This window comes from Girardinichthys multiradiatus, chromosome 9 (assembly GCF_021462225.1).
Source record: "Girardinichthys multiradiatus isolate DD_20200921_A chromosome 9, DD_fGirMul_XY1, whole genome shotgun sequence".
Lineage (NCBI taxonomy): Eukaryota > Metazoa > Chordata > Actinopteri > Cyprinodontiformes > Goodeidae > Girardinichthys > Girardinichthys multiradiatus.
The window spans coordinates 26,511,014-26,523,093 of NC_061802.1; the positions used below are offsets into that span (position 1 = coordinate 26,511,014).

At 40.4% G+C, this 12,080-nt stretch overlaps 1 protein-coding gene, 1 long non-coding RNA gene and 5 other non-coding genes across 9 annotated transcripts in view; all 7 read left to right on the forward strand.

Annotated features, from left to right (window-relative positions):
* osbpl9 (oxysterol binding protein-like 9) overlaps positions 1-2,774 on the forward strand; it is a 43,807-nt gene extending 41,033 nt beyond the window's left edge. For both annotated transcript variants that reach the window (XM_047374775.1, XM_047374774.1), the window contains one exon: positions 1,115-2,774. In XM_047374775.1, coding sequence (XP_047230731.1) covers positions 1,115-1,189 — 75 coding nt within the window. In that variant the 3' untranslated portion in view covers positions 1,190-2,774. The remainder of the gene's footprint in view (positions 1-1,114) is intronic.
* Positions 2,775-7,841: 5,067 nt separating this feature from the next.
* Positions 7,842-11,545, forward strand: LOC124874058. Of its 2 annotated transcripts, XR_007039695.1 has the most exons (12): positions 7,842-7,869; positions 8,303-8,345; positions 8,425-8,472; positions 8,650-8,687; positions 9,832-9,863; positions 10,054-10,102; positions 10,285-10,312; positions 10,502-10,540; positions 10,719-10,769; positions 10,978-11,027; positions 11,199-11,217; positions 11,420-11,545. It is a non-coding gene; the product is annotated as an uncharacterized LOC124874058 (long non-coding RNA). The 2 variants fall into 2 exon arrangements; XR_007039694.1 differs by lacking the exon at positions 7,842-7,869 and having other exon boundaries at positions 7,876-8,345.
* Positions 8,520-8,585, forward strand: LOC124874581. The gene has a single exon (XR_007039847.1). It is a non-coding gene; the product is annotated as a small nucleolar RNA SNORD75 (small nucleolar RNA).
* Positions 9,903-9,986, forward strand: LOC124874583. Its single transcript, XR_007039849.1, has one exon. It is a non-coding gene; the product is annotated as a small nucleolar RNA SNORD79 (small nucleolar RNA).
* Positions 10,142-10,220, forward strand: LOC124874579. The gene has a single exon (XR_007039845.1). It is a non-coding gene; the product is annotated as a small nucleolar RNA snR60/Z15/Z230/Z193/J17 (small nucleolar RNA).
* Positions 10,353-10,428, forward strand: LOC124874580. The gene has a single exon (XR_007039846.1). It is a non-coding gene; the product is annotated as a small nucleolar RNA SNORD77 (small nucleolar RNA).
* On the forward strand, positions 11,271-11,346 carry LOC124874578. Its single transcript, XR_007039844.1, has one exon. It is a non-coding gene; the product is annotated as a small nucleolar RNA SNORD47 (small nucleolar RNA).
* Positions 11,546-12,080: the final 535 nt, after the last annotated feature.

Below are 12,080 nucleotides of genomic sequence, written 5' to 3' on the forward strand. Positions count from 1 at the left end.
CTGTGAGCAGGTGCCAGGTCGTGCTGAAAAATGAAATCTTCATCTCCATAAAGCTTTTCAGCAGATGGAAGCATGAAGTGCTCCAAAATCTCCTGATAGCTAGCTGCATTGACCCTGCCCTTGATAAAACACAATGGACCAACACCAGCAGCTGACACGGCACCCCAGACCATCACTGACTGTGGGTACTTGACACTGGACTTCTGGCATTTTGGCATTTCCTTCTCCCCAGTCTTCCTCCAGACTCTGGCACCTTGATTTCCGAATGACATGCAGAATTTGCTTTCATCCGAAAAAAGTACTTTGGACCACTGAGCAACAGTCCAGTGCTGCTTCTCTGTAGCCCAGGTCAGGCGCTTCTGCTGCTGTTTCTGGTTCAAAAGTGGCTTGACCTGGGGAATGCGGCACCTGTAGCCCATTTCCTGCACACGCCTGTGCACGGTGGCTCTGGATGTTTCTACTCCAGACTCAGTCCACTGCTTCCGCAGGTCCCCCAAGGTCTGGAATCGGCCCTTCTCCACAATCTTCCTCAGGGTCCGGTCACCTCTTCTCGTTGTGCAGCGTTTTCTGCCACACTTTTTCCTTCCCACAGACTTCCCACTGAGGTGCCTTGATACAGCACTCTGGGAACAGCCTATTCGTTCAGAAATTTCTTTCTGTGTCTTACCCTCTTGCTTGAGGGTGTCAATAGTGGCCTTCTGGACAGCAGTCAGGTCGGCAGTCTTACCCATGATTGGGGTTTTGAGTGATGAACCAGGCTGGGAGTTTTAAAGGCCTCAGGAATCTTTTGCAGGTGTTTAGAGTTAACTCGTTGATTCAGATGATTAGGTTCATAGCTCATTTAGAGACCCTTTTAATGATATGCTAATTTTGTGAGATAGGAATTTTGGGTTTTCATGAGCTGTATGCCAAAATCATCCGTATTAAGACAATAAAAGACCTGAAATATTTCAGTTAGTGTGCAATAAATCTAAAATATATGAATGTTAAATTTTCATCATTACATTATGGAAAATAATGAACTTTATCACAATATGCTAATTTTTTGAGAAGGACCTGTATTTAAATAAATTGCTGTAAATGCTGATGGTTTTTCTCCTGGTTTTTTTTCCAGCTGTTCCATGAGGACGGGGAGTGCTGGGTCTACGATGAGCCGCTATTAAAGAGATTAGCCTCTCAAAGGCACTGAGGAGACCACACCGCTCCGATGAACACAGAAGTGCAAAATGAAATCTACACAGAAACAAGAGACTTCATAAGAACTCTTTTGCAAAACAAAAAACACTTCTTATTCAAGCCTTGGGATGACTGAACCTGTACACTGCTTTGCATCTGACTATTAAAAAAGTGGAAATGAATGAAAGCATCAAAGATGTAAACATTAGCTCTTCTCCTTACTTGGGCAATTTCCCCTACGCTGGCCACTGATACCGAGCCCTCCTCCCCCCTCCACGAGACTCGGCACCACAGACCATGGGCTCTAGAGCACTTGTTTTCCAATATACATGTTTTTGTTTCTTTATATGAGGGGGGGGGGCCAAGAGGTTTGTGGTTGATGGTGTACAATTCAAGTGAAGCTTGATTAAAATAACCGGCGCTCTACATCTCAGGGAATCTGACTGAGGAAAGAAAGCTGCTGCACCCTCCCAGAGTCTGACAGCCTTATAACGGTGGAGCGGATCAATCCTGAAGCGGCGAGGGAGAACTTCTCTGCTTGCCTGCAACTAGCTCCAACTGATCTTTATATATAGATATACATATAATGAAAATACATATTCTTTTTTTTATTTCCAATTTTTGTTCTTTCTGGCAATACTATAAAACTGTTGGAGATATGAACTTGCTGGCTTTACGTCTCTCTAGAAATCATTTCATTTTTTTCTTTGGTCGTTTTGTTTTTGTATCTTTAGTGTTATCCAGAAGCAAAACATGAGCCATGGCATCTAAATCCACTGATTAGGAGGGATGAGATATATTAAAGGAATATATGCAATTCAAAGTTTCAGTGCCAGTTATGCCAAAAAGAAATATAGAAGATTTAAAGAAAAAAGGCTAAAGGGACTTTGAGCTGAAGAGCAAACGGTTACCTAAAGTCTTTCTGAACAAAATGATTGTTTACATGTTCTTTCTCCATAACAAGGATGTAAAGTTTTCCCATTTGTCCTGCAGATCACCTTCTCATCCTAATGCTTACTCATGATGAGCAAACAGTGTAGACAGATTTTACTGATTCCTGTTACTTTCTTTTATATGTTGTCCGTTTACATTCATAACCACATGCTGGCCAATACCAAGCCTTCTGAACACTGAATCCTTCTAAATGAACTGTTTAAAGCTCTAGTTTGGATCTAAATTGAGGGGGGAAAGTCATCAGAACATGTCAAATCATAATGATAAAAAACAATCCCTCTGGTTATCTTAGTCTGATTAAAAAGTTAAATATCAATTGACACAAATACAAAAAAACGTAATCTCTTTCATCTGATGAAATGATCTATAAACATTGCTGATGCTGAAATTTCAGTGACATCAACACAAATGAAAAGGCCTTTCTCGTCTTAAACTAAATTTGAAGCTTTACCTCTGTTTTTTTTCCCCTCAGTGTTGTTTTGCATAAGTTGTTGAATAGAGGCCTTGCCTTTCATTTCAGTATTGCCTGATAGAGAGCAATCAAAACAAATGTATTTCTTTTTTTAATTTCCTTCTCATCATAACCATTGATTGTATCTGACTCTTCTGATTATTGAAGCATTATATTAAATCTCTGAGAGTTATTTCCTGTCAGATTTGGTCTTTTATTTATTTATTTCAGTCCAGAGCATAGAGCAACTACAGTAATATGATAATAGTAAAACCTAGAGTAAAAATAGCTGCTGTTTAGGTTCAGTGCTTCAGCAGTCACAGTTAACCCCTAAATTATTCATTCCCCTGGCAGATTTAATGTTATTTTATGCAACCAAAAAGTATGTTTCTGACAGGAAATGAGAAGGGAATCTACCAAAAGATAACATTTTCAAGGGTTATCACTGGAAAAATATGTAGTTGCTCAGTAATGTCCACATTTTATCATACCTTTCTCAATAATCAGTGGTAAAGCCTTTATTAGTTATTCCAGCAGCCAAATGCTTCTCATCATTGCAAGCTTTTTGGACACAACCATTGATGTCTTTGACCATTGATCATTTGCAGTGAGCTGTAAGTCTTTACCATCACCCTAATCTTTAGCTCCCTTCGCAGATCCTGTGTCAGATTCAAGTCTGTACTCTGACTAGGCCACAGTTTCTTCACTACTTAAACTGTGTATTTTGGGTCGCTGTCTTGGTGAAACATCCAGTGGTCCCCAAGACCAAGTTCCTCTGCAGACTGCCTAATAATGTCTTTTCTCATGATTCCTTCTACTTTGGCTGAAACACACCCAAAGCATTACAGGTCCTTCTCAAAATATTAGCATATTGTGATAAAGTTCATTATTTTCCATAATGTCATGATGAAAATTTAACATTCATATATTTTAGATTTATTGCACACTAACTGAAATATTTCAGGTCTTTTATTGTCTTAATACGGATGATTTTGGCATACAGCTCATGAAAACCCAAAATTCCTAACTCACAAAATTAGCATATCATTAAAAGGGTCTCTAAACGAGCTATGAACCTAATCATCTGAATCAACGAGTTAACTCTAAACACCTGCAAAAGATTCCTGAGGCCTTTAAAACTCCCAGCCTGGTTCATCACTCAAAACCCCAATCATGGGTAAGACTGCCGACCTGACTGCTGTCCAGAAGGCCACTATTGACACCCTCAAGCAAGAGGGTAAGACACAGAAAGAAATTTCTGAACGAATAGGCTGTTCCCAGAGTGCTGTATCAAGGCACCTCAGTGGGAAGTCTGTGGGAAGGAAAAAGTGTGGCAGAAAACGCTGCACAACGAGAAGAGGTGACTGGACCCTGAGGAAGATTGTGGAGAAGGGCCGATTCCAGACCTTGGGGGACCTGCGGAAGCAGTGGACTGAGTCTGGAGTAGAAACATCCAGAGCCACCGTGCACAGGCGTGTGCAGGAAATGGGCTACAGGTGCCGCATTCCCAGGTCAAGCCACTTTTGAACCAGAAACAGCGGCAGAAGCGTCTGACCTGGGCTACAGAGAAGCAGCACTGGACTGTTGCTCAGTGGTCCAAAGTACTTTTTTCGGATGAAAGCAAATTCTGCATGTCATTCGGAAATCAAGGTGCCAGAGTCTGGAGGAAGACTGGGGAGAAGGAAATGCCAAAATGCCAGAAGTCCAGTGTCAAGTACCCACAGTCAGTGATGGTCTGGGGTGCCGTGTCAGCTGCTGATGTTGGTCCACTGTGTTTTATCAAGGGCAGGGTCAATGCAGCTAGCTATCAGGAGATTTTGGAGCACTTCATGCTTCCATCTGCTGAAAAGCTTTATGGAGATGAAGATTTCATTTTTCAGCACGACCTGGCACCTGCTCACAGTGCCAAAACCACTGGTAAATGGTTTACTGACCATGGTATCACTGTGCTCAATTGGCCTGCCAACTCTCCTGACCTGAACCCCATAGAGAATCTGTGGGATATTGTGAAGAGAACGTTGAGAGACTCAAGACCCAACACTCTGGATGAGCTAAAGGCCGCTATCGAAGCATCCTGGGCCTCCATAAGACCTCAGCAGTGCCACAGGCTGATTGCCTCCATGCCACGCCGCATTGAAGCAGTCATTTCTGCCAAAGGATTCCCGACCAAGTATTGAGTGCATAACTGTACATGATTATTTGAAGGTTGACGTTTTTTGTATTAAAAACACTTTTCTTTTATTGGTCGAATGAAATATGCTAATTTTGTGAGATAGGAATTTTGGGTTTTCATGAGCTGTATGTCAAAATCATCCGTATTAAGACAATAAAAGACCTGAAATATTTCAGTTAGTGTGCAATGAATCTAAAATATATTAATGTTAAATTTTCATCATGACATTATGGAAAATAATTAACTTTATCACATTATGCTAATATTTTGAGAAGGACCTGTATGTTCCCACCACCATCCCTGAATGTAAAGATGGTGGGATTTCATGGGATTTGAAGCTACTCCTGTTTTACATTAAATGAATGTTACTTCATTATGGCCAGGCAGTAATATTTTTGCTTCTTCTGACCACAAAACAAAACACCAGAAGTTGTTTTTGCCCAGAGGAAATCTTGCAAAGGCCAAGCAGGGTTTTGTGTTCCTCTCTCAGAGAACTGCCATCCTGCTTGGTCTGCAGCCATGGAGTCGACCAGCACGCCGTGTCTGTGGACTGTCTGGCTTTACATGTTGCCACCTTCATGGTCCATATCCTTCGGGAGGGCCTTGGTGATCTATCTTGAATACTTTTTTACCTCTCGAACTACCAAGCTCGACAACGTATCACTTTTGATTTCCTACCACATGCTCTTGGGTTTTCTGCAGCGTGGATGTGTTTTTAATAAAATGTCCTCTGGCCGCTGGAACTTGAACACATTTAGCTATGGCCTTGTGGCCTTTTGAGCAGCCACATTGTGTAACGGCAGGTCCACACTGAGGTCCCTTGTTTTAGCCATTTAAAGAGCTGTTTCCAGTTAAGTAGGGTAACCAGGATGCTTTTGAAGAGTACAGACTGTATAGAATTGAGTAAAACCTTGAATTTTCCCCAAATCGTTAACAATTTTTCTCATTTTCATAAACTGTAAGTCAAGCCTAGAAATTGTTTTTTTATTTTCTTTAATCTATAGCACATTCCAGTACCCTATTTTAACACACATCTTTATCACTTCCAGTCAGAAGAAACACGTTGTACAAGTTAAAAGGTAACTTTAAATCTGCCAGGTGTATGAATCATTTTGGGATTACCTATTAAAATGTTTGCAATTCCTCCCACTTTGACCCTTTTGACACCTGTGGCCTTAAATTGGAACATATGTTTTGCTGACAGCAAATTACTCCCATCTGATCTTCATTTCTCTTTATCCTACACAGATCACAGCAGAAGTCTTCAAACAATTCTGAAGCTGCAGAGTGAAAATCAATAAAAGAGCTACTTTTATTTAATTGTTTAAAGAAAACTAACTCACCAAAACCAAATAAAAGAATGCATGAGTTGGTTTCGTCCCATCTGTGCTAGAAAGTGTGAGTCTGACTGCAGAGTTATAGCCCCAGTCTGACCAAACTAAGACTGAATCCCATTTCACCCATTACCCCCTTGTTTTTAACACTAAACCCTACATTTTTAATGGGTAATGTGTTTAATTTTTTTTCTAGAGTCGGGGGAGAGTTGAGGAAAATGACTTATTAAACCTTAAAAAATTGTGATTTTTCTGAGGTGCTTTTGGAAACAAAGAGATAGAAGCTTTGCTTCCTCAGATATGTCTCTGCTCCATCACAGCTCATTGAAATGGCTTATAGTTACCTCCACTGGCCCATGAGGACTGATTTAAGAATCTTCTGGTCTCATGTAAAGTGTTTCAATATATTATTTTGATAGCATTGTTAATTATTGTTAATCAGTAAAAACTAAATCCCATATTTTCCCCATTTAAAACATATTAAAAGGCAACACATCATGCCCTGATCTAAAGACATTCAAGAAAATATAAGAAACAAAATCATTGACATAAAGTCTTTGCAAAGCCAATTTCAAGGCTTTGGGACTCCCAACAGTGGTGAATCTTCCCACGAGTGGCGACTTACAAAAATTACTCCAAAAGCCCACCACTGACTCATTCAGGAGGTCAGAAAAGCCAGAACAACATCTGAAGTTTATCAAGCCATACTTGTCTTAGTTAATGTCTGTTTTCATGATTCAACAGTTGGAAGGATATTGACCAAAAATGGCATCGTTGGGAGAGTTCACTGCTAATCAAAAGGAACAAAGGCCCATCTCAAAATTGCCAGCAAGCATCTTAATGATACTCAAGACTTTTAAGAAAAAATGTGTGCATCTCATTACAGGCATAAAACCAACACAACATTTAGGAAAAAGAAGATGATACCTGCAGACTATCATGGTGGTGGTAGTGTGATGTTCCAGAGCTGCCTCAGGATGTGGACAGCTTGCCATAATTGATGGAACCATGGATTCTACTTTTCAGCAGAAAGTCCTGAAGGAGAATGATCATCAGTTTATGACCTCAAGGTAAAGCATACTTGGGTTAGGCAGCAGAACAAGGATCTAAAGTGCTCTAGCAATTCCAATTCTGAAAGTCCCTAGAAACAAGCATGACAGTTTTGGAGTGACCCAGTAAAGTCTGGAATAAATCCAATCAATGTGCTGTATTTGTTCCTTAAACAGGCTGATCATGCTTGGTGTTGACTAATACAATACTGCAAGGAAGAGTGGGCCAAAATTCCTCTATAAGGATGCAAGGATGTGAAACACTCATTACCTGTTACTGCTAACTCTTGATGGCAGTTGCTGTCGCCAAGGGTGTCCCAATAAGTCCTTACTCTTAAGGGGGCAATTACTCGTGTACATAAGGCCAGGTTAGTTTAGGTAACAATCTGTCCAAATACATAAAAAGGCGAGGAGCAAATCCCTTTTTACAGCCGTGCATCCTTCCTGGCCTGGGAAAACCTGCCTACGAACAAAGTGGAGAGTTTTGCTAGGAGCGATTTCTGGGTTCACACTGTGTCTAAGCCATCCTAATTTCTGATCATTAAAAATCTTTTAGAGTACTCTCATTAATCAAATAATAATTAAAGGCTCCTATGAATACAATGACAAATCGTGAATTAACCAGCAGAGGGCGCTAAAAGTCTTCCTTTTTTGTTTCCCGTCAGCCTTTGCGAGGTTTTCTATAAAAACCTCTCGCCCCGTTTTCTCACTCCCATTTCGTCGCTGTCTGTGGTAAGAAACCTGTCGTTTAGCAGCTGTACCTTTTCTTAAGCTAAATCTCTGTTCTGTCACATTGTTTATTTCTGTTTACCAAGTTTTCTGCAGTTGTCATCGGTGCAGCTGTGAAGTTTGTTCCTATAAGTTTACTTAGTACCGCAGGCGGAAGCTCCAGCAGGCCTCAGCCACGTGTTGGCGTTAGCATGTGGCCGGTTATACCAGCCTCACCACACCTCTATGTAGACCTAAGTTGTCGCCGTACCATGGATGAATGATGTTACTTTGTGTTGTTAGGGACATCTGAGTAAATGTGATGAGATACGACACTCTGACTCCATGGTTCAGGCTGCAGGCCTGTGGTGTTCGCTGATAGCAGGCGTTTATAAATGATACACAAAATCCTTTCAGATAAGTAACATTTATTAAAATGCTGTTTTCCTGTTTGCAGGACGCTGTATGGGATGCGTTGAGATGGAAAGGCAGGCCGCATGGTGAGAACCTTTTCTTATTAGGATTCCTTTAAAGCAAGTCTAATGGACGGCTCTGATGGTTTACTTTTTGTCTGTTTAGGGTAATCATGGATCATCTGACCTCTGTAAATCCACACCTTATGCGTGGGTGCGTACTTTTTTTTCTTTAACTGAATGCAGATCATGCTGTCTGAGGGTCGATGATTAACTTATAAGAGTAGTGGACAGAAGGGATTTCTGAGAAACGTTAACAATGAGGCTTCTGTTCAGTTGTAGTTACTAGTCTTTATTAAATTGTGGAGTACTAATGAGAATGCATCCACAGGTTTTGGAGTAATCCAGACACATGAAGATGGGATGGAGGTAAGGGTTTAAAGCCAATTTAAAGTTTTGAGGTAGAATTTTGCTTCCCTGGGGTGTTTTCCTGTGAATCTAAGCTCAAAACCATAACCGAACTCATCAAAGCTATATTATAATGCATTCATTGGATGTTTCTAACATATTGTACTGGCTGATTTAGTGATGCCTCAAATTTCAATATGCATAATATACAATGTGATTTTACTCTAAATCTTTGAAAATGTGAACTCTGTTTGCTTGTGCTGTTTTGTACTCTGGCTGCAACTGCATTAAGGGCTGGGTTTACCCCATATAGACTTTAATAGGTTGCCATATTTTGTGGCGTTTATTAAAGTGAGAATGAAGAGAATTTAAAAATGTGGTCTTTCTGGGTAGATGAGCCTCACAATGAATGCAGAACAGTTGACCATTAACTGGTTTATAACGACTGCATTCAGTAGAGTAACGGTACTCATTGATGCACAAGACTTGTGTTCAGACTCGGAAACATAAAAGAATTTAATTCCCACCTGAATCAAACATTGTTAGGTTTTGTCCCATTTGCATCAGGTCTGCAGAGAGAACAATCAGGGCTGACCTTTCCTGCATCCAGGACTTATACAGGTCTAGGGTCAGGAAAAGAGCTGCTAAAATCTCTGCAGACCCCACACACCCTGCACATAAACTGTTTAGGGTTTTACCTTCAGGCCGCCGCTACAGAGCACTGTTTACTAAAACCAGCCGCCACAGAGACAGTTTAAAAAGAAAAAAGAGAGAGAACCCAGAGAGCAAAATGTACTGGTGTCAACTTCCTTGTTTTATGTACGATCTTGGCAATAAAGCGGATTCTGAAAACCTGCTTCTCCACTAACGAGGCCTGTTGGTTTTCTGACTCCAGTGAGGTGGAGGGACAGTCAGACCCAGATTCATACTTGAGAAATGTTTCTACTCCTGTAACCTACTGAAGAAACACCTCAGCGAAGCATTAATCTGCCTCTACACTGGTTTAATAATATAGTGCTGCAATGATGACAATTATTTGCTACTCTCGACTAGCTGGATGACGATACCCCAACCACCAATAATTATGTTCTGAGGCACACAGAACGTGATGAGTGTTGCAGTTCAATCTGCATCCTCTTTTTAAATGCTCCTCTTTGTCTTTCAGGTACACTGACCACACCAACAGCTGACATGCAGGTAATGGGTCGAAGTTGGTGTACCCCATGTTTACTTGATGACTGTCTATGATGAAGTTTGTTTATAAAACAATGGGAATCTCTCTGAAAAAGAGTGAAAGAGGACTTTCTTTCTGACACAGCTTAAAGATGAATGGAATAGATCTGTTTTTAAGCGTGAGCTCTTCATAATCATTCGGTTTCTCCTGCAGGTGCTTCCTGTCCTCATGCCTTCTGCTCCTTTTCTTGGATCAGCTGTGGGTGAGTTTACATGATAGCTAGCCCAGTTTTACATTTTACCTGATGCAGTGATGATTTCATAGTTCAACAGATCACTATGAAGAAGCAACTTGTCTTTCGCTCCTATCTGATGAATCAGCTTCCCTCAACCTTAGTTACTGTATCTCAAGGGACCTGTTATTTACATATATTTTGTTCTTTAGGGACCCCCATCTGTTGCAGTTGGTGAAGGTGAGTTTTATGTCTTTGGTGCATCTCTCAGGAACATTTGATACAATGATGACTGCATAGTTCAGCAGATTAAACCATGAAGAATACATTGTCTTTCGCTCCTATCTGATGTATCAACCTCAAATATCTGGATGTTCTGGTTGTTTAAGGTCAAAGCTGATTAGTTGCATTTTCTCTCCTTTCTGACAGAAAAGAAATAGCTTCATGCAACTCCCCACAGCTTTGCAGGTAAGGTTTTTGTCTACTACAGATTGCCTCTAAAGGAAGTACAGATGTGATGAGTTTGAATCAGGTCGCTGATCCATTTGAGGAAATAAGTAATTCTCTGATCTGAATCTAGTATGTATTTTACATTTGCACAGTGATTCATCACTTTAAACTAGGGTTTGTTTGTTTTTATTTATAGAGCCTCCATCAGGTGCGGCAACTCATACTGCAGAGGAAGTTGCACTGAAAGGTCAGTGAAATTGACGTCTTGAGCAACTGAGCTGGACTTGTCCCACACTATGAACTGGGATGGTGTCAACTCATCTGACCTGTGTGATGACAAACTGAAGACTGATAACCCTGATGTGTTTTTATATTAGCTCTAGTTGATGTGGTCAGTGTAGGCGTAGCCCTGTTTCTGCCTGGTGTGTATTTCACTAATGCTCTCGTCTCTGCAGGGAAACTCTGCTTCTGGGCTGCAACTCAAAAGGGAAACTTGGAACTTTTGGTAAGAAGAGAATCAACACAATCAAACAAAAATGTGGGTTCAGTGATGTTCAAACAAATGTCTGACCTGAACTGTAATGTAGACAAATAAAAATGACTGAGCAACCTACCAAATGAAGGACTTTAAAGTCAGTTGTTGACTTGTAATAAGGCTGTCATTTATTCTTTACAGGAGATCATCTCAAGAATTGGTAAGTGTTTTTATATAAGCAGTGACTCTTTAGCAGTCTAAATCAGACCACTTGACCAGTGATGAAAAGATTCTGCCAAATGATTGAATATTGATTATATCCCTTACCGTTCCATTATTTCTGAAGGTTTTGTGGTCAGTCAAAGACCTACATGGTTTTAAATCTGGAAGAGCCTTAATTCTGATGAGCTGCTGTTTTACAGGTGCTGATGAAGATGGGAGAAAACGTCAAGCACAACTACCTGAACTGATGCTGTGATCTGGATGATCTGAGCTGAAAGTTTAAATTTGTGATCTAATAAAGGTGTAAAATAAAAGACTGTTGTGGATTACTTGTCAAAAATCAATAAAAATATAAAGCATTTTTAGCAGAGTAACGCATGAGATGTTACTTGAATTGATTTTGATGGAGAAGAAACCAACATTTCATAGCTGCAGTCAAGAGTCTGGATAAGTTTTAAAAAAAAAAAACATTTAAATGACCAGTGTTGTCATTAAATGGTTTATTTTTAGGGCCATTTTAAAAGGTTTAATCCTCTTGATATTCAGGGGAGAATAAACCTGTTAAATTGTTAAAAATGCCGACAGAACCGCAAACAATCGGGATTTAATAACTATTCCGAAGTCCACAAGCGGCTAGAACTTTAGTTTCTAATTTCTCAAATAGTAAATGAGTTGGATTTCAAAACGGAGCTGGTCTAAAGTGGCCCAGATGCCAAATAAAGTGGCTTTTAGGATCCCAATCTTCACCAAAAATTGAAATACGACACTAAAACTCCCATGAGTTGATGTACAGTGTTTGCTCTGGTCCGTTCATGACCGACGTCGCTTTAGACAGGTGGTCCCTGTGGAGAACAGTTCTGT